This window comes from Suncus etruscus, chromosome 3 (assembly GCF_024139225.1).
Source record: "Suncus etruscus isolate mSunEtr1 chromosome 3, mSunEtr1.pri.cur, whole genome shotgun sequence".
In the NCBI taxonomy this organism is placed as follows: domain Eukaryota; kingdom Metazoa; phylum Chordata; class Mammalia; order Eulipotyphla; family Soricidae; genus Suncus; species Suncus etruscus.
The window spans coordinates 117,909,685-117,936,991 of record NC_064850.1 but is presented as its reverse complement, the minus strand read 5'-3'; the positions used below and the strand labels follow the sequence as shown (position 1 = coordinate 117,936,991).

The 27,307-nt window shown below is 45.3% G+C and overlaps 1 protein-coding gene across 1 annotated transcript in view; it reads left to right on the top strand.

Annotated features, from left to right (window-relative positions):
* Nucleotides 1–13,155: 13,155 nt before the first annotated feature.
* The window catches only part of SMARCA5 (SWI/SNF related, matrix associated, actin dependent regulator of chromatin, subfamily a, member 5), a 42,245-nt gene continuing 28,093 nt past the window's right edge, over nucleotides 13,156–27,307 (top strand). The window contains exons 1-6 of the mRNA XM_049770000.1: nucleotides 13,156–13,387; nucleotides 19,099–19,173; nucleotides 20,834–21,000; nucleotides 23,735–23,835; nucleotides 25,400–25,500; nucleotides 26,180–26,359. Coding sequence (XP_049625957.1) covers nucleotides 13,382–13,387; nucleotides 19,099–19,173; nucleotides 20,834–21,000; nucleotides 23,735–23,835; nucleotides 25,400–25,500; nucleotides 26,180–26,359 — 630 coding nt within the window. The 5' untranslated portion in view covers nucleotides 13,156–13,381. The remainder of the gene's footprint in view (nucleotides 13,388–19,098; nucleotides 19,174–20,833; nucleotides 21,001–23,734; nucleotides 23,836–25,399; nucleotides 25,501–26,179; nucleotides 26,360–27,307) is intronic.

The following is a 27,307-nucleotide window of genomic DNA, read 5'->3' as shown; positions in this document are numbered from 1 at the left end:
GATGAAACTATATTTTAATAATTTTTATCTTTCCTTTTGGAAGAGGAATTGTACCGATTCTACCTCTGTGATGGTGCAGCTCTGACCCACAGCCCCTGGAGCAACTAGCCTGAGAAGTTAAACCACAATCTCTGTGGCCATCGGCCAAGAATGAGCAGAACTTGGTCAGTAACGACCATTTTTCCCTTTCTTTCTCAGTCAGACAAGGGTCAACCAGAGAGAAGTATTGTGTCCTCTCCAAGCCCACATGCAGCATGCCTTGCTTCTAGCTGGTACCTTTGACTTTGCCATGGCCACAGTTTCTCTTTGATTTATTTATTTATTTATTTATTTATTTATTTATTTATTTATTTATTTATTTATTTATTTATTTATTGTTTTTGGGTCACACCCGGCAGCACTCAGGGGCTACTCCTGGCTCAGCACTTAGAAATTGTCACCGTCAGGCTTGGGGGACCATATAGGATGCTCGGATTCCAACCACCATCGTTCTGCATGCAAGGCAAACGCCCTACTGCTGTGCTATCTCTCTGGCCGATCACAGTTTCTCATCAGAGCATCATGCGTCCCACTGCAAAGGTAGCTGCTCCACTTTGATTTGGCTCTGCTTGTTTGTTTTTGGACCACATTTGATTACACTCAGGTTTGACTCTGGCTCTGCGCTCAGGGATTACTCCAGGTGGGCTGATCCTGGAGGATCAGATGGGATGTTAGGAATGGAAACCAGATTGGCTGTGTGCAAGGCAAAGGCGCTCCAGCCCAGTTGCTCCACTTCTCTCCTACTTTCCCACTTTGCCAAAGGAACTAGCTGACTCCTCTGAGACCCTGAGTTCTGAATACATAGCCTCTGCCTCCTTCCATTTTTATCCAAGTCAATAATCCACCAGTCTGGGACCAGAACAATAGTACATGAGGCAAGGTACTTGTTTTGCATGCCTCCAACCTAGGTTCGATCCTCTGCACCTCATAGGGTCCCCTGAGTGCCACCAGAAGTAATTCTGAGTATAGAGCAAGGAATAAACCCTGAGCACTGCCATGTCCCTAAAAAAAAATTAAAAATTATCCAATAACTCATAAGTCTTCCACAGTAGGTTTCATCTCTAATGTAATTTGGTCCCATTTAGCACAGTTGGCTGTACAAGGCTGTACATACTACTCTCCCTTTCTGCACACAGAGACAAATGCCACTCATTTTACAAGGGCTTAGGTGCAGGCAATTAATTCAAGTCTTGAAATCTTACTTCTTGAAATAAGTCAAGAAACCTGGACAAAACATGCAACTTCCACATCAACAAAATCATTGCCAGGGAAGCCTGTGTCTTCTTTTTTGTTTTTGTTTTTTTGTTTTGTTGTGTTTTTGTTTGTTTTTGGGTCATACCTGGCAGCACTCAGGGGTTACTCCTGGCTCTATGCTCAGAAATTGCTCCTGGCAGGCTCAGGGGACCATATGGGATGCCGGGATTTGAACCACTGACCTTCTGCATGCAAGGCAAATGCCTTACCTCCATGCTATCTCTACAGCCCCAGCCTGTGTCTTCTGAATTGATTTTCCTCTCATTATCTGGGAGCTGTGTGAGTCCAAATGAAGGCTCTCAAGTGGAGTTCATGGCCCATTTCTCTGCCCTAAAGACTGTAGTGGGGGGGGGGCTGAGGGGAGGAGAAAAATTAGCACTTAAAGTTAGAAGAGGGCCAGAAGGGTGGCACAAGCGGTAAGGCATCTGCTTTGCCCGAGCTAGCCTAGGACAGACCGCGGTTCAACACCCCCCCCCCCCCGCGTCCTATATGGTCCCCCAAGCCAGGAGCGATTTCTGAGCATATAGCCAGGAGTAGCCCCTGAGTGTCATCGGGTGTGGCCCCAAAAACCAATAAATAAATAAGGTCAGAAGACATTTACTAAAAGTATATTTCTCTTTCTTTCAATAACTCATCACAAATGTTTGTGGAGATTGTAGGAAGGAAGGAAACTTCTCTTTCCTTTTTGCCTCCTAGGTTGTATACGGGGTGGGTGCGTTTCTCTAAAACATGTATGTATGGAAATAGATTTAAAAGAGAAAATAACTGGGGCTGGAGCGATAACGCAGTGGTAGGGCATTTGCCTTGCATGCGGTTGACTCAGGACAGACCTCGGTTTGATCCCTGGTGTCCCATATGGTCCCTCGAGCTAGGAGTGATTTCTGAGCGCATAGCCAGGAGTGAACCCAGAGCATCAGTGGGTGTGTCCCCCAAAAAACAAACAACAAAACAAAACAAAAATAAAAGGAAAAAAACTTGTGCATCATGCAGTGCTTGGGGGAGGAAATTCCCAAGAGGAACACAAAGGAATGGTTGGAACTTGGTTTATGTAGAATTTTAACCAAAGAACCATAGATATGGCCAGAAACTAACAAGTCCAGCAGGTAGGGTGTTAGCCTTGCACACAGCTCACCAGAACTCAATCCCCCCGTGTGTCTCATATGGTCTCCTGAGCAGTGCCAGAAAGGACTTTTGGGCACAGAACCAGGAATCAACCCTGAGCATTGCCAAGTGTGGCCTCAAAACAAAAACAAATAAAAACAAAACAACTGACAAGTCAAAGGTCATTGGCTTTTCAGGGGGAGGACTGTGGGGAGGTAAATCTGGGGGGAACCAGTTAAGCCAGTTGGTATGTGTCCAGCTGGGGGTTGGCTCTTGTCTTTGTGGCAACAGTCCTGGGAGGGTGAGCTGGAGATAGTACAGGGTTTAAGTTGCTGGCCCTTAACCATAAGTACCAGGCACCACACATAATCCCCAGGGCACTACCAGAAGAAAGCTCTGAGCACAACTGGGTGTGCCCCCAGCCCATACAAAGGGCAAAACCCTAAACCCATTTGGGAGAGGGGCTTGATGGCAGCCCCCACATCCCTAAGATTATGTTCTCAGGTAGGACCTGGAAGCTTCTTTGTTCATTTGTTCTTTTTCTTTTGCTTCCAGCTTGAAGCAGTGTTATATGTCATTTTCTCAAGGTGGAGCATTGGGCCAGAGCAGTAGCACAGCGGTGGTGTTTGCCTTGCACTCAGCTGCCCACGACAGACCTGGGTTTGATCCCTGGTGTCCCACATGGTCCCTAGAGCCAGGAGCGATTTCTGAGCACATAGCAGTTGTATCCCCTGAGCGTCACTGGATGTGACCCCAAAACCAAAAAAAAAAAAAAAAAAGAGGGTGAAGCATTTTTTTTGGCCATACCCAATGGTGCATGATCACACGGCACATTGCATTAAGCCAGACCTCCTGCATGCCAGGCACTGACCTCTATCTCTGGCCCAGAGCAGTTGATTTTATTTATGTCATCAAACCTACTCTTGTAATGTCACACTATTGGTGCTTGTACATTTTTCTTTTTCTTTTTATTTATTTGATTTTTGATTTTTGGGTTACACCTGGTGGCACTCAGGGGTTACTCCTGGCTCTCACTCAGAAATAGCTTCTGGCAGGCACAGGGGACCATATGGGATGCCGGGATTTGAACCAACATATGTCCTGGGTTGGCCGCTTGCAAAGCAAACCACTACTGCTGTGCTATTTCTTGGGCCCTTTCTTTTTTTTCTTTTTTTAATTTTTTTAATTTAAGGAAACTGCATCACAGAGTTGACATAATGATCATAATACATTTGTTTCAAGATAAGGGAAAGCAAAGTTATTGAGAAAAATGGAAAGAAGATATAATGGAAGAGAAGAAAAAAGAAAGAGAAAGCTCAGTACCAAATATATTTGTGGGAATTATTGTATCTTCAATAAAGTCAATACAATAGAAGGTTTAGTAAGCTTTCATTTTTTAAAGATAAGAAATTAAAAATACAATAAAAAGGTGTGTATGGTTGTTGTTTGCATAGGCACAGCAAAATTGGGGAAAATAGGAAGAAAAAACCTTTGGCCTAAAAACAAGATCATCTTACCCATGAAGTATCCTGGCATAAGACCAACTACAGGCTCCAGGCATGCTGAGCTGTCTAACTCCAAAGTCCTTCACTTAATCCCAGTAAAAGTTCTTCACAATCATGGTTGTTGCTGTTAGGTTTCTGTAGAGATCCTTGTTTCTGTACAGATCCTATGTTGAAGTCAGGGTGATGCAGAGCATCTTCTGGTTTCATCTCACCATTAGGTGGCAATGCAGAGAATCCTGCCCTGAAAGCAGGCTGTTGTTGGTACCAAATAGTCAGGCTGTCATATGAACCCACTCTGGAGTAAGTCAATATTAGGCAGCAATAGGGTTCCCTGGTAGAAGTCCAATTCCTGGTGCTGGTGTAGAAAACTGTGCTGTTGCCATAGTTGGGATCCAAAGTTCAGGTGTGAATGGTCAATGTCCAATCTTTTGAACCTAAGCCAGGTCATTGTGACAAATGTCAGGGTATAAGACCCCACTGCAATATAAAAATTTATGTGTTCCTATCTCCGTTAGATAAGAACTTGTTTGCAAACACAAGATTCTTCATTTTAGGGACCAGAGAGATAGCACAGTGGTAGGGCATATGCCTTGCATGCAGCCTATCCAGGACAGACGGTGATTTGAATCCAGGCATCCCATGTGGTTCCCTATGCCAGCCAGGGGCAATTTCTGAGTGCAGAGCCAGGAGTAACCCCTGAGCAGCACTGAGTGTGACCCCCCCAGAAACAAACACAAAAAGATTTCCCATTTTAATGTGCCTATTCAAAGAGGAATAATGTCATATAGTGCTACTGATGCATATGGGGGTAAAAATAACAAGCTAAACAATTCCTATAACCTGATTCTATCATGAACTCAGAACACTAGAGAAACTTATCTACTAGAATTCCCTACTAAATAGGTCCCCCAAAATGGGGGAATTGCCACTACATAAGAAGATAGACAGTAAGGGTTATTCCTATTAAGGAAATACATCTAAAGAAATATTCGAAGGAGATGTATATGTCCCCTTTAAGTCTTTTGAATAGTCCGGGGGGTTGTTAAAATCCTGAGCATAGCTTCAGCCTGTTATTTGGTCTTGTGAAGTCTATAAAATGGCTACCAGCAGTCACATATCAGGAAATGTCCTCGAGCTGGGAGATTCTCAGAAATCAAATCTGGTAGTGAGCAACAGTCCACAGCGAAGGGAAGGGGTGTGGGAAGGGCTGCAGAGAGCAAATCAATAGCAGTGGCAGTGGCAGTTTCTTCTCGAGTTGAGAATCTATCTTTTCACTTTGAGAGCTGGTTAGCAGCTGGCTGGGTGGGGGGAATACTCCGCTTCCTAAGGAGTTGAGAACTAAGGGTAAAAAGGGTAAATGGGGGAAATAACATATGGGGTTGAGAAAGTGAAGGGTTAGAAAGAATTTGTAAGGAGATAACCTAAGGGGGAAAGACGGGGTTATAGATAATGGGAAAGGCAGTATACAACATACAGATATTATATTACAGACAGACATTAGATAGACATTGAGGTGGCCAACACATACACTCATGCACAGATATAGACAGACACTAAAGATCAATCCATGGGTTACAGTTGAAAAACTGACCCAGGTGAAATGGGACAGAATGCTTAAAAAATATTAAGCCATCAAGTCAGATGAAAAGGTTTTTCATTTTTTTAGGCCAATCATGATTGGTGAGGGTAAACTTTACTGAAAAAAGGTTTTGTGGGTTAGATTGTGTAAGAGCATTCTTAAAAACAATCAAAATTTTCAAGTCTAGAAAACTAAGTGATTATGGCAATGAGTACTGTAAGAGGAGTCCATACTGTGAAATACTGTCTAACGGGTCTTGAGCATCCAGGTTCCTTTCCTAAAAGCAATCTAAAATCATGAGCATTGTGGGATAGTATAATGGTAAACTACTTACAATTGAAAACAGATTACAATAACATATTTAATGAATGATCTCTGTAATAGGAGTTCATAGTATATAATTGCATATTCCATTGCTATCTGTGAACATAAACATTATATTATCAGGCTTAATCAAGTAGGAAGTGAATATATTAGAATTTTTGTCTTGACATTATCATAATAGCCCTGTCTTCTGAGTCTAATATAGTCTAGTGTTGCAATGTGGAACTAGGGCCACAACCTATATCTCCAAGCACTACTGTGGACAGAAAGATCAAGAAGTTATTATAGACATAGTTAAGACATTAAAACTACTTATATAGCAAGCACTATAGTGAGAGCCCATGGCTTCCAAATGCATTCTTCACCCCTTTCTGTGAATAAATGCATTAGAACATTATTATAGACATCTATAAAGAGCAATTGATTGGACATCTGCTCAATCTAATGTATTCATTCTTGATGAAAGGGTTTAATCCACTGACGTTTAAGGGAATTTGGTTTGTGAGTAGTTTGCTCTTTGAGTAGTTCATTTAGGGTCAGTTTTGTTAGCGCAAATATTGCGAGTTCTTTTTTGTCTGAGAATGTTTTAACCCTCTCACCCATGTAAATGAGAGTTTCATTGGGAAGTGGACTCTAGGTTGTAAGTTTCTTTCATTTAGTAATTTGGTAATTCTTTCATTAGCAATTTAAATATATCATTCCACTCTTTTCTTGCATGAATTGTTTCAAATGGAAGATCTTGTTTATAATCTTATATTGTTTCCTTTATACTTGTTTTTTGCTTTAAAGAGTCGATCTCTCTCTGTTTTGTTTTTTTTTTTTTTTTGCCATTTGGATTACCAAATGTCTTGGTGTTGTTCTGTTAGGGTCTATTTTGTTTGGCACTCTTTTATTCTTATTTTTTGTTTGTTTTTCTTTTTTGGTTTGGGGGTCAAACGCAGTGATACTCAGGGGTTACTCCTGGCTATGTGCTCAGAAATCACTCCTGGCCTGGGGGAACATATGGGATGCTGGGGGATCGAACCGTGGTCTAGCACAGGCAAGCTCTGGCCCTTTATTTTTTATTAAATTTTTTCCTTTTTAACTAAATCACTGTGAGATACAGAGTTAAAACTTATTGAGGGGTTGGATTGATAGCTCAGTGGATAGTGTTTGTCTTGCATTCAGCTGACCTGGGTTCTATCTCCAGCAACTCACTCTTTTTGCCTCTTGGGTTTACAGAGAAATCTCTTTCCCAACAGTGGGGAAGTTCTCTGTTATTATCTCCCAGACTACTTGTTCTTCCCCTTTCCCGTTTTCTTCCCCTTCTGGAATTCCTATAATTTGGAGATTATTTCTCCTGTATTTGTTGTTCATTAAGTACCTTACATTTTCTTCCAGGGTTTTGTCTCTCCTTTCTTTTGACTTCTTTATCTCAGCTGGCTTGTAATTTGTCTTCAAGTTCATCTATGCGATTCTCTACCTGTGTAATTCTACTATTATGGCTGCTAACATATTTTTTAGTTCCTTCAGTTCCATTTGTATGCATTCTCTCATCTTCTGAAGGAGTTCTTCTTTGAGTTGATTGAATTGTTCATCTAATTTCACAGGCTAGTGACTCCTTATTTCCATTGCTAAACCATTAAGTGTTGATTTTAGGTCCTCATATGTAAGGTTTAGAACAGGGGTCTCAAACTCGCGGCCCGCGGGCTGTTTGCGGCCCTCTGTACAACGTTTTGTGGCCCTGCCCTAGAGGAATCTTTTTTTGTTTTGTTTTAGTTGTTTGGGGCACACACCCCCAATGTTCAAGGCTTACTACTGACTTTGCACTCAAGGATCACCCCAACTTTGCCTCCTGCGGCCCCCAGGTAAATTGAGTTTGAGACCCCTGGTTTAAATGTTTAGGAGGACTTGAAGATTTGCCAGGATTTCTCTCCATATCCTCCACAATAGACGTCTTCTTTAGCTTCTCCAGTGATCTTTGCATTTAGTGGTTTGGAGTGCTGGAGTATCAGAGTGTTGAAAGAAGTGCTAGATCTGGGCCGGGAGAGATAGCACAGTGGCATTTGCCTTGCAAGCAGCCGATCCAGGACCAAAGGTGGTTGGTTTGAATCCCGGTGTCCCATATGGTCCCCCGTGCCTGCCAGGAGCTATTTCTGAGCAGACAGTCAGGAGTAACCCCTGAGCACAGCCGGGTGTGGCCCCAAAACAAACAAACAAACAAAAAAAGAAGTGCTAGATCCAATCTGCCAGAAAGTCTATGATATATATTGAAATAACTTCATACAGACACACTAGAATCCGTGCAGTTTGGGAAAAGGAGGACTGATGGGAAGGAAGGGGGTTTCGGTACTGGCATTGGAAACCCAAAAGAGTCTGAGGGAAGGCTGGAGAGGATGCCCTGTTCGAGCTTGGATGAAGGGATCAGGACTGGAGCCTCCTTGTTCCTACTCAGACATAGACCACACTGTCCCTAGGGAATGAAGATTTAGCAATGGCGCTGGGACCTGGAAGGATGCTGGGAAAAACCCAAAAAGACAGCCCTGTTTGCGTTTGGTGGAAGAGATTAAGGAGTGAGATTTTCTGTTCCCTTCCCAACACCAACCTGGCTGGCCCCAAAGGGAAGATGAACAGTGATGGCACTGGAACCCAGAAGGAGACTGAGGGGAGGCTGGAGAGGAGAGGAGGCCCCAATCAAGCTTGGTAGAGGGAATCAGGGCTCTGTTGTACATTACTGAGAATGTAGCTTAGATTTGAAGCCACTCCCTTTTTTTTTTTTGGCCACACCCTGTGGTGTTCAGGGCTTATTCCTGGCTCTGCACTCAAGCCATATCATTGTCAGGTTTGGTTGGATTCAGAGGAAGAAAATTTAAATAAACAAACAAACAAAAACCCAGAAAATATTAAACAAACTCCAAAGATAAAAAAATGGGAAAATATTCTTCAACCAAAGTGAAATTAAACTAGGAATATCCAAAAGTTGCAAGGATGTGTCTAAATGACATTTCTAAGTAATCCATGGGCCACAGAAGAGGTCTCAAGACAAGTACATTACACTAAGTGAAAAGACCTTGTTTTGTTTTTAGGCCAAACCTGGTGTTGCTCAGGTCTACTCCTGACTCTGCACTCAGGGATCACTCTTGGTGGGCTCAGAGGACTTCAAGGGGTACCGGCAATTAAACCTGGATTTGCTAAGATCAAAACAAACACCCTACCTTCTGTACTATTACTCTGGCCCCAGTAGAAAATAATTTTTTAAGAAAGAAAATTGACAGAAGCCTTGAATTTCTTTTTTTTAAATAGATCTGAAAAGTTATGTTTTAAAACTTTGTGTGTGGTGAGAGGAGTGGACTAAGGATTAAACCCACAGCCTCCTTCATGCAAAGCCTTACCACTGAATCCCTCTTCTCTTGGTTTCTTTAGGTCTTAAACGGAAAGGAAGAGGCAACTTTAAATGATTGGCATATATAAATGTATACGTATATATGTATATATACACATAATTGGCAAATTATATATACACACATATACATATATATGTCTACATAATTGGCAAATTAAAACACTAGCACTGATGTAAGTTGGTGACCCAATATGAATGAAAATGTCTAAACATTGTTTACTCATAGAGAGCATATTACTACTTCTCTTTAATTGAAATCTTACAACTCACTCAGGTAGACTTCTGAAAAAACACAGTTTCTCTATGGGAAATCTCATTCTCAGCACTGCCTTCTTGTTTGGTTGTTTTTTTTGTTTGTTTGTTTGTTTTTTTGGTGACACTCGAGATACTCCTGAGTATGCATTCAGAAATCGCTCCTGGCTTGGGGGACCATATGGGACACCGAGCGATCGAACTGTGGTCCATCCTAGGTTAGTGCATGCAAGGCAAATGCCCTACCACTTGCACCACTGCTCTGACCCCCCATTTGGAGGTAACTTTTATCGTTTTTCTATTAAATAATTGCCAAAGTTAAGTTCCTTCTATTCAAATTTTTGTTTGTTGGTAGGCCACACACTGTGACACTCGGGTTACTCCTGACTCTGTGCTCAGAAATCACTCCTGGCAAGCTTGCAGGGATCATATGGGATGCAGGGGATTGAAACTGGTCGGTTCCGGGTTGCCCACATGCAAGGCAAACACTCTACTGCTGTGCTATCACTCTGGCCCCTATTCAGATCTTCAAATGCAATTTTAAGGCTTGCACATCAGGATCCAATCAATGGTCTGTTATTATTTTTAACTTTTGGGTTATATAAAAAGTTTTGGGATGTTCCAAAACTCAAACTTTTTTTTTTTTGAGTTTTAGGACAAATCCAGTGGTACTCTGGGCTTTCTCCTGGCTTTGTGCTGTGATCAATCCTAATGGGGCTCAGATCAAAGGGGGTGGGGGATTGAATACTGGTCTGCTACTTGCAAACACTCTACCTACTCTACTATCTGTCCAGTTCTGAAACTGCCTCTTTCAATAACTAGAAATGAAGTAAATGCTAGATTCTATTTACTAATATAAATATTAAATGTTTCTGGGGGCCAGAGAGATAGCATGGAGGTTGGGCGTTTGCCTTGCATCCAGAATGTCGGTGGTTTGAATCCCGGCATCCCATAAGGTCCCGTGAGCCTGCCAGAGCGATTTCTGAGCATAGAGCCAGTAGTAACCCCTCAGTGTTGCCAGTGTGACCCAAAAATCAAATAAATAAATAATAAAAAAATTAAATATTGCAGTGGCATATCAGCCATTGTCAATTTTTCCCATTGCAAAGTTTTCTTTTCCTTCCTTTTGTTGAAATTTGTTATAGAGGTGATGAGACAGGGTTTGCACCCTTGGTTGCAATGATCGGTATATTTAGTATATTTTACAATAACTAAAATATGTTCTTTTGGGCCCGAACGATAGACAGCAAGCAGTAGGGCATTTGCCTTGTACACAGCTGACCCAGGACGGACCTGGGTTCAATCCCTGGCATCCCGTATGGTCCCCAGAGCCAAGAGTGATTCCTGAGTGCATAGCCAGAAGTATTCTGAGTGTCACAGGGTGTGACCCCCCAAAAAATACGAAAATGTTTTCATCTTAGAATTAAAAAAACATAGGTAAAAAATGGGAAATTCAAATCAGAGTACTTTCTTTTATAAATATACTCTTCAACATTTGAGGGGAGGAGGGTTTAGGTCCCACCACTGCTTTGCTCAGAGTTTACTCTTGGCTCTGTGCTCCGTAAGCAAGTACTTCACCATCTGGAGTATTTCTCCAGACCCTTTTATCTCTATTTTTCTTAAACATAGCCATTTATCGTTACCACTATGAACATTTGTGTTTTTCTTTTTGGGCCACACCGAGGTGCACAGGGATAACTCCTGACTTTGCACTCAGGAATCACTTCTGGCAGTACTCAGGGACCAGACAGGGGACCAGAAGGAATGCAGAGGATGGAACCCAGATCAAGGCAAACGCCTTCCCTGCAGTGTCCTGGCAGGCTCCGGGGACCATATGGGAGGCTGGGATTCGAATCACCGTCCTTCTGCACGCAAGGCAAACGCCTCACCTCCATGCTTTCTCTCCGGCTTATGAGAGAGCATTTCTAAACTAGCACTTTTGGTGCAAAATGCAAATTGAATATCAAGAAGTGGCTTTAAATAAAATGTATATTAAAAAAAAAGAAATGGTCCGAGATGGCTGCGTGATCCCTTGAGTTGTGAAGAGTTCAAAGTCCTCTGAAGAGAATTTCCAACGGCTTATTACCAGTTCATGCTCTGTTTTGTTTTGTTTGTTTTTGGTTTTCGGGTCTCACCAAGCAGCGCTCAGGGGTTATTCCTGGCTCTACGCTCAGAAATCGCTCCTGGCAGGCTCGGGGGACCATATGAGACGCCGGGATTTGAACCACCGACCTTCCGTATGCAAGGCCAACGCCTTACCTTCATGCCCTCTCTCCCGCCTTTCAAGTTTTTTGGGGCGGGGGTGGGGGACACACCCTTGACACTCAGGGGTTCCTCCTGGCTAGGGGGACCACATGGGACTCCGGGATTCGAACTAAGGTCCATCCTGGATCTGCCGGTTGCAAGGCAAACGCCCTACGCTGTGCTATCACTGCGGCCTCTGGTTCACGGTCTTTGAAAACTTCTTAAGCTCCAAAGCTGAAAGTATATACACCGATAGCATGATCTATAGCAAGAGAAGTATTTGACGTCTCAACTCCAACTGCAGTGCCTGGCATCGAACCCGCGGTCTCCAGCATCCAAGAAGGCAACCTCTTCACGGTTCACATTCCCCCAGGTCCTGTGAGCAATTCAGGGGGAGGACACGAGCATCATTACTAAGAGGTTGAGGCGGAAACGAGAAGTCGGAGGATCTCTGCTCAAGGCCCCCGAAGAGGCCTCTTCACACAGCGCCCACAAAATTCTTTTCAGAGCCAACACCGTCTCTCTATACCCAAGGGCGGGGGACTGTACGGCAGAGAGAAAGGCCAGCCACGGCCCCCGCGAGGAAGGAAGCGGCTCTCGAGCTTAGCAACAAGAAGACGTCACTGGGCTCCAGAATCTCGTGAACACCCTGCCGACGTCATCGAGACGTCATCGGGGGCTGAGCTCGGCCCGTCCGGGTTCTCCCAGTGGAGGACGCATGAGGGGAAGACCGCCTCTCCTGGCAGCTGCCGCGCCGGGAGCGGCGAGACTGACTACGCAGGCGCGCGAGAGAACAGCGCTACGTCACGACGACGCACACGCTTACGTACCCGACAGGCCCCGCCCACACGGCGCCGGAGCGCGGGATGGGTGGGGGAGAGCGAGCGAACGAGCAAGAGAGCCTAGAGGGGGCGTGGCCACGGTGGCAGGCTGCGCACGCGCTTTGGGCTTGTTTAACCTCGGACCCACTGTCAAGTCTCGCGAGTGTTGGGAATCGCCGGCGTACGTAGGTTGTCCGGGCTGCTGACGAGAGGGACGCTCGCTCCGTCCCGAAGGCGGCGGCGCTCGCTCCTCACCCGCCTCGCTCTCGCTCTCGGAGGCTCGGCTCTGCGGTGCTCTCGGCGTCCCTCCCTCCTCCACCACTCCCCCCACCCCTCCGGGGCCTTCCGCCCTCCCTCTAGGTCGGCCCGCCTCCCCTGACCCCGGTGACCCCGGAGGCCACGCCCACGCGCGGCGACGCGGTTCCCGCCAGGCGTGAGGTCAGCGCCGCGGAAGAGGCGGACGGAGCGGAGCGGAGCGGAGGCGCCTCGCTCGCTGTCGGCGCAGGCGAGTGGGCAGAGCCGCGGCCGCCGCGGAGCCTTGGTGGGGGGGAGGCTGCTGTCGCGCGCCCGCCGCCTCCTCTTCTTCCTCCTCCTCCTCCTCCGAGCCCACGGGCCCTGACGCCGGCGGAGCAGCATGTCGAGCGCGGCCGAGCCCCCGCCGCCCGCGCCCGCCGAGAGCGCGCCCTGCAGCAGGCCCGGGGCGCCGGCGGGCGGCAGCGGCGGCAGCAACAGCAACAGCAGCAGCAGCAGCAGCAGCAGCAGCAGCAGCAGCAGCAGCAGCAGCAGCAGCAGCAGCAACAACAGCAACAAAGGCGGCCCCGACGGCGGCGCGGCTTCCGCGGCATCCTCGGCGCCTGGCGCGGGCTCGGCCGACTCGGAGATGGAGGTGAGAATGGGGAAGGTCCGGGGCGGCGATCGCGCACTCGACTCGGTGGGGGGCGTCCGGGGCTTTCGGGGTCGGGTGTTGGGGAGCCCCGTCCAGCGCCCCCGTCCCCGTGCACGCGGGCTTCGGCCCCGGGATGAGCAGCACCCGCGCCTGCGCCTCCGCCTCCGCGGCGCCTGTCTCGCGCCTCTCTCGGGCCTGTCCTTGTGGGCCGATCGTCTCCGGAGCGATCGCTCTTACGAAACGGATGTGTCTGCCTGCCCGGGGTGGAGAGCGGAGCTAGCCGAAAGCCAGAGCCCAAAGCCTTGTGATGCAAAGCTTCGTGATGCAAATCTGCGGTGTCGCCGTCCCTGTGCTCCGCGCCCCGGGATTCCTCGCTCCCTGGGCCCCAAGCGAGGTTTCTTTCTACTGGGCCCCAAACCTGGGGAATCGAGGGGGTGGTTCCCCCATTTAGAGGAACGCTGCGACGCACGGCCCAGAGATGGGGGATGCATTTTTTTTTTTTTTTTTGCTAGGCGCGCGTCGGCCTCCTTTTCCTTTTCCTCGGCGCCTTTATCGGTCCCGGGCAGGGCAGAGACAATGGCGAGAGCCGGAGGGCCCCAGTGCGCAGTGGGGATAAGCGGGGCGCAGCTGCTCCCGGGAACTGAGCCTGCTGCCACGCAGCCCCGCCCCGGCACTGATCCGCGGGGAGGGGAGCTAAAAGAGAGGAAAAGCCTCCCGGGGCAGCTGCGAGAGTCTGGGGTCTCTCCTGCCCGCCCCCCCCCCCCATCTAATTGGCTAGGATGGAGTGGGTGCACGCTTGCATGCATGGATGCATGGATGGATGAATGAATGAATGAATGAATGAGTGAGTGAATGAGTGCACTGGTGGTTGGTTCGGCCCAGCGCGGTTCCTCTTTGCCCAAGTGCGCACCTCTCCCCCCACCCCCAATCCCCAAACCTGCCTTTTTCTTTCTGGACTGGGAGATGGTGCCGGGAAGACGGGACCCGGTGGAGAGGAGAGATTTGGGGACCCGCCAGGTGGGTCTCCTGGGTCTCCCAAGGCTCGGCGGTGTCAAGGAACACCGTGGTTCTTTTGCTCCTTCCAGATTTGGTTCTTGGCTCTCCGATCTCTTGGGAGATGGAAGGTCCGCGGCTCCAAGGCCTCTGGGACTCAGCCATCTGGAGATGCGCGCGGAGCGGAGGTGACGCCCGAGCGCCCCGAGCAAGCGCGCGAGCGCTCTTTCCCTCTGAGCGAGCTGTGCGCTTCGCCAGCCAAGCATCCTGGTCTGAGCTGGGGGTGAAGGAAGGAGTCGGTGGTCTTGAGGGGGACTAGGGTCTAGGTTACAGGATGACTGGGCGTCTGGCCTTGGCTGTGCTTGGAAGCTACTTTCAGCTGTGTGTTGAGGTTGCCAGTGTTTCCGGCCGTTCTTTGTGATTTAAACTTGGGAGTCCGGCTCTATGGCTTCCAGGGAGGGTGGCACTGAGCTAGGGTGTCGATGAGCCATCCCAGCCACTGCCAGGACGTTTCTGCTGCCCCCTGCTGTGCCGGCATGCTTGATGGGTGCATGTTGTCAGAGACCCCATGGAGATGGTGGGGAGCAGTGGATTAACAGCGATTTCGCGCTCAGTTCCTATTTTTAAAGGACAGTGTAAGCACTAGACCGTGTGCTCATGAGAGTATGAAATCTGCGATGTGTTACATTTGCCAGATGAGGTGGGAATGGAGTTTGGGGGGACTTTCCCTATACATCTTACCTGGTAACACTCTTAACCAAAAATGGGTTAAAACTTCCATGTCTGGCAGTTTTATTTATTGGAGAATAACAGTTTACTTTTTAACCCTTCTTGAAGGTATGGAGATAGCAGTATTTTTTTATGTCTTCCTTTTCAGTGACTATAATTTTTTATATACTCCCCAGCCCCCATGTATTGGAAAGAATTTGTGTGTGGGGGGGTAGTATTTTAAAATAAATTTCAGCCTGTTTTTTTTTTCTTTAACAGAATTCAGAAGTTATTGAAGTTTATCATGAGTAAAAACTATTTTATTTTGGTTTATGGGCTACTCCTGATGATGCTTAGGGTTACTCCTGGTGGTGTGGGCTCAATGCTGGGCAGTTACCCCACCTCTATATTTTCTCTTCAACTCTAAAACTGATTTTAAAATGTTTTGAGCATGTTTTGTTTTTGTTTGTTCGTTTGTTTTCTTGGCTTTTGGGTCACACCCGGCAGTGCTCAAGGGTTATTCCTGGCTCTGCGCTCAGAAATCGCTCCTGGCAGGCTTACGGGACCATAAGGGATGCCAGGAATTGAACCCAAGTCCGTCCTGAGTTGCCCATAGCAAGGCAAACGCCCTACCACTGTGCTATCTATCTCTTCGGCACCTTAAGCATCTTTTTTAAAAGTAGAATTTAAGGGAACCTGCCATAGCGACTTCTGAATGCAGAGCGAGGAGTAACTCCCGAGCGCCGCCAGTGTGAACCCCCTCCAAAGTTGAATTTAAAATGAAAATTTGGAAAATCGGAAAATAATGCACGATATTTCTTCTGGCAAAGCTGACCTTCAGAAATACCAGCCTTCGTATATAACAGTTAATCTTTTTTCCAGGCATTCCAATAAGGGAACAACTGTCTTACTATATTTTTGGCATTGTGAGCCATGTTTTCTTTGGTCTCCATTTCTCTATGGACTAGTTGAATAGGTATACAATATGCTTATAAATCAGTCTGCTGGGCATTGCTGCTGTGCCAATAATTGTATGACCGTGTGATTTTGATTACTGTGATGTGTTGTGGTGTTCAGGGCTTACTCCTGAATCTCTACGTAGGAATTACTGCTGGCTATTTTGAGGGACCATACGGGGTGCAAAGGATTGACCCTGTGCAAGGCAAATGCCCTACCTGCTGTGCTATTCCTCTGACCCTAGATGACTTTTTTCCTTGAAAACCAGAGTTGTTTCCACAAGGTCACACAGGTGTCTTAAAGTTTTAGGAATGGAATTAAACTCGAACTTACCTCAGTTATTTGCCTCTTGTTCCCATCACCAAATTTTAATCACTGATAACTTAATTGCTTCTTTTTTTTTTTTTTTTTTTTTTTTTTGGTTTTTGGGCCACACCCTGTGACGCTCAGGGGTTACTCCTGGCTATGCGCTCAGAAGTTGCTCCTGGCTTCTTGGGGGACCATATGGGACGCCGGGGGATCGAACCGCGGTCCGTCCAAGGCTAGCGCAGGCAAGGCAGGCACCTTACCTCCAGCGCCACCGCCCGGCCCCAATTGCTTCTTTCTTTTCTCATCTCTCCCTTCCCCCCTTTTCTCCTCCTTAGGTTCTCTCCTCTCACCCTCCTAACTCTTGGTTCCATGCTCAAGAGTTACTCCTGGCAGTGGGTGGGGATCAAACCTGGGCACCTGCCTGCAGTCTTCACTCCAGTTTTCTCTCCAGCCTCTAATTGCTGTATGTCTTGCCAAGCCCATTTGCATACCATTAATGAAAATGACAGTTTTCCCAAATTGCCCCACTCCCCACCCCATCTAGAAGTACTCTGGGCATTGTACTCTAGGAACTGGGGAATCCACTTTGAGGGCTCCCACATGTGGAGCAAGTACTCTAGCTTTTGACCCAGCTCCTTGCCCCTTGTATTTTGAGTGGGCAAGTGGGTGGGACTTTACAGTACAGAAATTACTGCTGATTTTTGTTGTTTAAGCATGGGGGAGGGCGTGGGGTCACACCCCGTGGTGCTGGGGGGCTGCTCTCTGCTGTCATGGAGTGGATGGGTTGCTCTCAGGAGCTTGGAGGACTATGTAGTCCATGAGCCTTTCGTTCTGTGTACTCTCCATTCCTATTTTATAGCATTTTTATTGTCAGGATGAATACATTTCTAAGAATTGGATTTATTACCTTTTTTTTTTTTTTTTTGATTTTGGGTCACAACTGGCGCTGCTCAGGGGTTACTCCTGGCTCTATGCTCAGAAATCGCTCCTGGCAGGCTCAGGGGACCATATGGGATGCCGGGATTCGAACCAACGACCTTCTGCATGCAAGGTAAATGCCTTACCTCCATGCTATTTCTCCGGCCCCATATTACCAAGTTAGGTATCAGATTATAGGGAGACTATTTGTTTCTTTTTCATCACACATTTTTCAGGAGTATTTCAGACGGTGGAAATCATCTATGACTGAAAACTTTGTGCATAGCGTAGCAGGTGCTGCAGCTGGTTGATGAAAATGGGAAGTTTTTCACATTTTACACTTTAGCTTCATAAATATTTTTTATTAGAAAAGGAAACCAAAATATGAGTATAATTCAGTTCTAGAATGATATAGACATAATCCTTTGCTGAAATTTTGGAAACCTATTTGTGGCTTCTGCCACTTGTATTTTTGGGGTTGGGGGCACACCGGTGATACTTGGGGGTTACTCCTGGCTATGTGCTCAGAAATTGCTCCTGGCTTGGGGGACCATATGGGATGACAGGATTGAACCGTGGTTTGTCCTCGGCTAGAGTGGGCAAAGCAGACGCATTACCGCTTGCACCACCGCTCTGGCCCATGTAATTTGTTTTGTTTTTAAACTTTATTAATTGATTGTTTTTTTTGGGCCACACCCAGTGGCACTCAGGAATCGAACTGGGTCCCTCCTGGGTCGGCTGCATGTAAGGCAAATGCCCTGCCACTGTGCTATCTCTCTGGCCCCTGTAATTTGTTTTTTTAATTTTTATTTATTTACTTATTTTTGCCACAGCGGTAGGTTCTCATGCTTACCATATTTATTCAAGTATAACGCGCAAAATTTCCCACCAAAAAAAGTTTGGGTGCGCGTTATAAACTAGGGCTGGGGTGGGGTGGCAGTGGCGGCTGGTCCAATGAGGGCTAGTTCACACTGCGCGTTTTCCGGACTGCAGTCGCACACTGTATGCGAGGGCGAAGGAAAAAAAAACCTCAAGAAATCTGGCCTATTTCTCGTGACATCCTGGGTTAAAACATCATGGGAAGATATACCAAAAGAAATGATCATCAAGAGTTTTTGGAAGACAGGCATCAGCAATGAAATGGACAGCACAGAAGACGACCTGCTGTGGAATTCAGACTCAGAAGAAAGCGAAGAAACTGGAGAAACAGATGTTCCTGCCAACTGGGACACTGATGAAAAATTAACTTGAGAAGAATGGGAACAGCTCTTTAGTGTATCTGATGATGAATCTGACTTTGAAGCATTTTAAATAAATATTGTTACTGGTAATTTTATTTCGGTATTGTGTTTATACCAGTTTACATTGTCAATAAATGATTTTTATCATGGTTGCATGTGTTCAACAACGTTTTTTTGTCAATTAACAATGCTTGGTGTGAAACAAAATTTTATACCGATTTTTAAAATTAGGGGTGCGCATTATACATGGGTGCATGTTATACTCAAATAAATACGGTACTTCTGGCTTTGCACTCAGTGATTCTATAGGGTACCTGGAATCTAACCTGGGCCTACCACCTGCAACCAAGCACCCTCCCTTCTGTTCCATCTCTTTGGCCCTGGAGAAGCTTTGGTATTTGGAAATGCTAGATTACCCCATGATTGATCTGCATGCTTCATCAGGCTCACTAATGGGCTGTTTAGGAAGTTTGGGACAGGAATATTTTATTTAGAATGTGCTTTGAGCAGAAATCAGCTTAATAATGGTACATTGACTATTCCTGAAAAGTAATTCCATGATTTCCCACCCTCCCCTCTTACTAGGATGTATTTGATGATGCATCTCCTGGAAAGCAAAAAGAGATCCAAGAACCAGATCCAACCTATGAAGAAAAAATGGTATGCTCTACGGACATGAAGAATCTATAACTCCTTTTTTTTTTTTTTTGCGGTGCTGAGGCTTGTATCCAGGTGCATGCGAGGCATAGGCTAACAGCTTTTATTATGATTGAATGAATGTCCCAAACTTCTGTGTTTAATTTTCATAGGCCCAGATTCTCAACTGAGCTCTGAGCTGTGTGTGGCATACTGGGCTACAAAGACCAATATACACTATAGTTCATGTAGTTCAGTATTTCAAGCAGTATGTAGAACTCACAAATGAACCGCCGAAGCTTCTGTAGTCCCTGGGAGTTTTCAGCTGATAGTCTCTGAGCCTGTGCTGCTCCCCCCAGTGGCTGGCTTGTGTCAGTGAACCCCATCTCCCAGTTCTTGTTGGGGCTAGCCCTGGAGCTGATCCACTTGGCTGGCTGTTTCCCTGAGCCTCTGATAGTGGCTTGACCTTCAGTCTTCATTGGTGCACTTTACAGTCATTGTTTTCCTTAAAAAAAAAAATAGAGTTTTTATAACGCTGATGTTTGGGTACCTTTGGGATTTGCTAGTTAAAAATGTCTGTCTGCTGTTCATTCTTTGTAGAACCTTAGCCAGAAGCCTGCGAAAGCAACAGTTGGTTCATTCTGAAACTGACATTTCTGATATTTCTGGGCAGAGAGGTTGAGTAACTGAGTTTCTTATTTATAGAGCTCTTCATGTTTTCTTGGTCATTCGTCTTTGTAATCCAACTATGAGTGTATCTGCAACAACACAGTACTTAAAGGCTTTGGTATTTTAAGCAGTTTCTATCAACTTGATGTGATTAGAAATGGCAATCTTCAAAGAAGTCAGTGTCAGTTATGAGAAGAAATTGTGTTAAGGATGGCATGTATTTCATGAATTTATGTCTTGGAACTTTTTTGATAGGCACAGCTTGGTCACCCTAGTAAAGTCATTTATATTACACAGTTTTGTTAATTTTGGGGGGATTATTTTATTTATTTATTAATTTATTAGTTTATTGTGGGGATCAACTGTACAGAACGACAGTTTACAAAGAGCAGCAGGTGTTTTGGGGGAGTGGGACACACCCAGTGGTGCTCAGTACTTATTCCCTGCTCTGCACTCAGAAATCACTCCTGGTGGGGGTCAGGGGACACTGTGTGGCAGGTACCTGGGTTCGATATGTGCATGCCATGTGCCTTCCTTGCTGGTCCCACAGAGAAGTTTCAAGTTTGTTACGCAGAGCAAGATGCCACATGTTGTGGCATCTTGAACACTATCCCCACAGCCACGACGGGAACCAGTTCCACCTACTCTCTTATTCCTGCACTCCTGCTCTCTGGCATCAGTCACATTTCAGGGACGTAAGTGGAAGGGAGTATAGTAGAGTGTAGTATAGCAGGTTGGGCACTCGCCTTGCTCTTGGTAACCCCAGTTTGATACCAGGCCTCCCGTATGGTCCGCCGAACCCCACCAGCACAGACAGACTTACGTATATCTGCAGTCATGTAGCAGAGCATGCAATCTTTTTCCATTGGCTGCTTTTACTTGGCTTCATTCTTTCAAAATGATTTCTCTGGTTACGTGCATCAGTGATTTTATTGCTGAGCTTACTGCATGGGAGGGACACATTGAACTAAAGTCGTATTATCTTACCGATTGTATTTTTCTTTATTTTTTGCAGCAAACTGACCGAGCAAATAGATTTGAGTATTTATTAAAGCAGACAGAACTGTTTGCACATTTTATTCAGCCCGCTGCTCAGAAGACTCCAACCTCACCTTTGAAGATGAAACCTGGACGTCCACGAATCAAAAAGGATGAGAAGCAGAACTTGTTATCAGTGGGCGAGTGAGTGGCCCTTCTTCCCACAGAGCTGAAGGAACTGGATGACTTATTTTGGGTCTTCCAGTCAGGACTTGGGGAGTCTTGGGGTTGTTCCTAGTGACTCTGGATGTACAGGGGTCCAATGTGAGGACCTAGGGCCACATCTGATGATGCTCAGGAGACCAGAAGGAGAAGTATCATACCCAAGTTTGGTGCATGCCTGATATGCACTGTGCTGACTCCCTAATCCCAAATTTATCTTTGATTTTTGAATTTTGGGGGCCACACCTGGCAGTGTTTGTGTTGGCTTTGTGTTCAGGGGTCATTTTCTTGGCAGTGCCCAGGAACCATACATATGTGGTACTAGAATAGAGCCCAGATTTATTTTTGACAGTCTTGACTAGAAGCATAAAATTACTTCATTAAAAATGATTTACTGCTTTTTTTTTCCTTATTTAGCTCTAGTAGGCAAATGTACCCTACTTATAAAAAAATCTTCGTAATGCCTTCTTTTTCAATCTTATATATTTAATATTACAACTACTTTTTTTTTTTGTTTATTTGTTTTGGGGTCACACCTGGCAGTTGGCTCAGGGGTTACTCCTGGCTCTGTGCTCAGAAGTTGCTCCTGGCAGGCTTAGGGGACCATATGGATGCTGGGATTCCAGCCAGGGTTCGTCCTGTGTTGGCCGTGTGCAAGGCAAATGCCTTACCACTGTGCTGTTGCTCCGGCCCCATTACAACTACTTTTAATTGTGTCCTATTTTACACAGACACACATTTATGGGTTGCTTTAGTCATTTTAGGATGACATATCATTCCTGGAAAGGAAGTGCATGTAGAGGTTTTTAATACTTTTTTTTTTTGGCCACACCCATTTGACGCTCAGGGGTTACTCCTGGCTATGAGCTCAGAAATCGCCCCTGGCTTGGGGAGACCATATGGGACGCCGGGGATCGAACCGTGGTCCGTCCTACGCTAGCGCTTGTAAGGCAGACACCTTACCTCTAGCGCCACCTTCCTGGCCCCTTTTTTTTTAGTTTTTGGGCTACACCCAGCAGTGCTCAGGGGTTACTCCTGGCTGTCTGCTCAGAAATAGCTCCTGGCAGGCATGGGGGACCATATGGGACACCTGGATTCGAACCAACCACCTTTGGTCCTGGATCGGCTGCTTGCAAGGCAAACGCCACTGTGCTATCTCTCCGGGCCCAATTTATTTTACTTAATAGGATTAGAATGCTTGAATTTGGGGCCGAAGAGATAGCATGGAGGTAGGGCATTTGCCTTGCATGCAAAGGACGGTGGTTTGAATCCTGGCATACCATATGGTTCCCGTGCCTGCCAGGAGCGATTTCTGAGCGTAGAGCCAGGAGTAGAGCCTGAGTGCTGCTGGGTGTGACCCAGTCCCCCCAAAGAAAATAATGCTTGAATTTACGTCTGTGTTCTCCCAAACCACATACGTATAAGTGTGTGTACACTTACTGAAGTCTGTGTTGTTATATGAAACTTATGTCATAGTAGGTTTTTTAAAAAACTATTGATTGATTGCTTTTTGATTGATTGACTAAGGTTTTGGGCCACACCCAGCAGTGCTCATCGGTCACTCCTGGCTCTGCACTCAGAAATCGCCCCTGGCAGGCTGTAGGGCCAGGGATGCCGGGAATCGAATCAGGTTCCTCCCCAAGCTGGCCGCATGCCAGGCCGCATACCACTGTGCTATCTCCAGCCCCATCGTAGGTTTTTTTTTGTTTTTGTTTTTGGGCCACCCCCGGCGATGCTCAGGTTTACTCCTGGCTATCTGCTCAGAAATAGCTCCTGGCAGGCACGGGGGACCATATGAGACGCTGGGATTCGAACCAACCACCTTAGGTCCTGGACCGGCTGCTTGCAAGGCAAACGCCGCTGTGCTTTCTCTCGGGCCCCGTAGGTTTTTGGTTTTTTTTTAATTGTCATTACATGTGTAGTTGTCTTTACATAAAAAGAAGGGGCCAGTTGCTTGTCACCTTTGTTCAAAGTATATAAAGCAAATCTTAAATGTTAGAGTTGTAAATTCCAGTTTAGAAATCCTGTGTTGGGGTTGGTAGCAGGTAGGGCATTTGCTTTGCAAGTGGCCAACCCAGGTTTAAATCCCGGCATTCTGTTTGGTCCCCCAAGCCTGCCAGGAGTAACCCCTGAGCATTGCCGGATATGGCCCCAAAACCAAAAGCCAAAAAAAAAAAAAAAAAAAACCCAAAAAAACCCTTCATCAGAGATAACTTGACTTTCAGATGTATTGAAATAAAACTAAACAACAACAACAAAAATAGGTTGGTATTTAAAATTAAAGCCCAGGGGCCGGAGAGATAGCACAGCTGTAGGGTATTTGCCTTGCATGTGGCCCACCCAGGAGAGACCTAGTTCTATTTCCGGTGTCCCCTATGGTCCCCCAGCCTGCCAGGGGCAATTTCTGAGTGCAGAGCCAGGAGTAATCACTGACCACCACTGGATATGGCCCAGAAACCAATCAAGCAATACATCAATAAAAGTTTAAAAAATATATGTAATAAAATTAAAGCTTAGGGTCTAGGGCAATAGTCCTTGCAGATGACCTTAATTCATTCCATGGTATCCCATGTGGTCCCTTGAGCACCCACCAGGAGTAATTCCTGAGTATAGAGTCAGAAGTAATCCCTGAGCATTACTAAATATGCCTCAAAGAACCCCCCCCCCCAAAATCAGTTCTCAAATTAATTGATTGTTTTCATTTTAAACTTGGCAGCTACCGACACCGTAGAACAGAGCAAGAGGAAGATGAAGAACTATTGACAGAAAGCTCCAAAGCTACCAATGTTTGCACTCGGTTTGAGGATTCCCCATCGTGTATGCTATCCTGTTTGATTACTTGATTTCTGACAGATCATCTTCTGAGACATCCTTTTGGGATTTATATAGGCTAGCATTTTTCTTACTTGGTGGGGCAGTGGGTGAGAAGGATTTATTTGGTGGTGCTCAGGGGACCATATGGCGACTGAGAACTACCAAACGGCCAGTTTTGCTCACCTTAGGATCATATGATCCTGGGCCCCAGGAGATTCTGAGGGGCTACAGGCAAAAATTCCATAAATGGAGGCCTGTTGACATGAGACAAGGGGGCCATAGAATGACAACATGGTTGGGCAGGGGGCTATAGTTGAAAAAAAAGTTGGGAAGTAAGTACCTTTATATTTATATTATAAGCTATAATTTATAAAGAGAGTTCTTTGAGAATTTGTTGTGAAGGGAACCATATCTATTCACAGAAATGTTCCCTGGACCATAGTGCTGCATTTCAAAGGACCATTAAAAAAAGCATTGTTTAATGCCCAAATGATCTGTCAATTCGTGAATAATCTTTGTTTTATGTTGGCCTCAGAAAAGAAAACTATGCTTACTCATCTGTTTTTGTATTTGTTTTAATTTTTCTGCCTTAAATACTTAAATTAAGCATTTGTTAAAAGAAAACATAGTTGTTTATATTACACTTAACTGTAATCTTGATGCCTGGTAGTATTGGAAACTTGTTTGTATTTATTGAAGTTCAGAATTCTTTGAACCTCCTCTTATCTCATTTGACAGTATTAATGGTGAGCAAAAGAGAAAAACACAGGCCAACTGTTTGGATTTGTTATTTTATTAGTGTGACCTTGAAATTTCACCAAGTTGAACTTAAGGCAAGACCGTAGCCTGACTGTGAAAGTTCAATATATTTAAAAGTGTGCACCTTCAGAAATGCTTGGGAGGACTACAACCTTTTTCTTTTGCATGAGGAATAAGGAAATTTAGTTAGCTTTCCATTCTATAGAAGAAATCCCCAAGAAATGGGCAGAGGATGTATCTATATACTTTTTTTAAAAAAAGGTTGTTTATCTCTTACATGTACTTTTTAAAATGACAGTAAAATACTGGTGTACCTATTTTAATATTGGATCTGAAATCTTTAGTGAACCCGGAGAGATACTACCTTTCTTTATAAAACCTCAGTTAAAGAGAGATCTCTTTAATTGCTACTTCACCCCCATTAGAGGACTTGGTCCTCAGGGTGGTGAGGATGACCCAGTGTGGTACACTTGGAATACCACTTGAGAGAGGTCTCAGGGGTCCAGCCAGACTAATAGTTAGGGTAATAGGAATCTCGTGAAGCTGGGGGTGCATGGACAAGCTATCGCCTTTTTTTTTTTTTTTTTTTTTTTTTTGCCCACTTGTGTTCCTGAGAAACTCCCGTCCCCAAAGCAATCCTAGACTGACTCACTAGAACTGACCAGTTTTCCCTACTAGTCAAAGTGAAATGGGAGCAAAGGAAGGTCACCCCAGGTGAAGATTCTGAGTGTGGGTGGTAGGGACTTTCCAATTGTATTTCTTGTCTTTAAAATGTGGTTGTTTTTCTTTCTCCTCCTCTTGTGTTTAGATGTAAAATGGGGCAAATTGAGAGATTACCAGGTCCGGGGATTAAATTGGCTCATTTCTTTATATGAGAATGGCATCAATGGTATCCTTGCAGATGAAATGGTACGTTCTTGGACGTTTTTAGAAGGCCTAAACTGTATTCTTTAATCTTTAAAAGTTGAGGCACTGTACCAGTTGCTGTTAGTAGCTGAGCTCCTGCCTGTCATACTGGCAGAAACAGCTCACGTCGGCTGCATAAGTCGAATCTGGAGTCAGACCTCAGTTGTGAGGAGTCACTGAAGAAGGTAACGCTTGAAAACCACCCCTTTTGAGAAGGATGCTTTTGACTGGCGACATTTATCATTCTAATGATGGGGCTATTTCTTCCCCAGTTTCCTGAAACATAAGTTGGAGCCCATCATTGCTTCTCCTCAAACATGTTTTCTAGGTTTTAATTGAATAGTTTTGTCTCAGTTTTGAAGGTCTACATGTAGATATAGTGCTATTTAGTTGTTTGGCGAAAGCACGGAATTAGAAGATGGCGGTTTTAATGTTGGGGGCCTGCACAAAACCCACTAAACTGGGGGCCTTCAGGACTGGTTATTGGCCCCTCATAAACTGTGACTTTCAGTGACCTGATGCTCAGCCACTTGGTCCAGACTAGGGTCCCCATTTGTGAGCTCTTAGAAACGTCGAAGTCTCTTCAAAGGTTTAGATATATGTTAGGCTGGGTGTGGGGCTGTGCAAGTCAGTCTTTTGTTATTGTTGCTTATTACTTTGTGATTTTTCTGAAAACCCTCAGGGCCTGGGAAAGACTCTGCAAACCATCTCTCTTCTTGGGTACATGAAACACTATAGAAACATTCCTGGGCCTCACATGGTTTTGGTGCCCAAGTCTACGTTGCACAACTGGATGAGTGAGTTCAAGCGATGGGTGCCGACGCTGAGATCCGTGTGCTTGATCGGGGACAAGGAGCAGCGAGTATGTTCCCCAGACCTCATTTTCTTTGCTGATGTTGGAAGGTTTTAAACAGACTGGGAGGGGGATAACCTAGAAGGGGAGGGATCACAGAACGGGCTAAGAATGAATGAACTTGTTCTTTACAGTATTACTGATTTTCGGATGTGGTAATATTGTGGCTTAGACTCCCACTGGGACAGAATTGTGAGCTGAAGGAAGTGATCATTTTTATAGCTTGTTTATCCTACTCTGGAGTATGGTTGTAAAAATCAGACTGTATGTCCTCATCTGGGATGTACCTTATTGTTGTTAAGTGTCAAGTGAACCTGGGATGTAGCCCAGTGGGATAGCACTTGCCTTGCATGTCTTAGACCCTGGTTCTCATTCCTGGCTCTTGAGGGAATCTCGGGGGAAGTTTTCCAGTGTGTGAGTGGGTGATTGGAAATTTGAAGAGGTAGGTTTTGAGATGTGTCTTCTGGGAACAGTGCAGAAATAATGATGCAAAGATAAGAAACTGGTGAGAAAAATTGATGTCATCTTGAAAGATTCCACATTTGTTTTTACTTCATTTGACTGGTGATTGCAGGTGACCTTCTTAGAAAGTTTGGGCATTTTTAGTCACTTAATTGCCTGTTGTATTTTGGCATCTAATATTTGAGTTTCCTCATCTCTAAAATTAGAATATCAGCACTATATATCTGTAAATGTGAAAAGAAGGAAAATGTATTGTGGAACTGTCCTTCCCATCTTTCGTCTTTGTATCAGAAACCCCGCTCTGCTTAAACCTGCCTCTTAGGCGAGTTAGGACCTAGTGGAAATGAAGAAATCAACATTTTAAGACTTAAGCTCTGCTAAATTTTGTATTTTTAAAAAATAAATGATTGTGATGAATGAAGTTATTTTAGTAGAAAAGCTGATTCTAGATGCTTGAATATATAGTAGCTATTTTTAATCTGATTTCATGTAAGT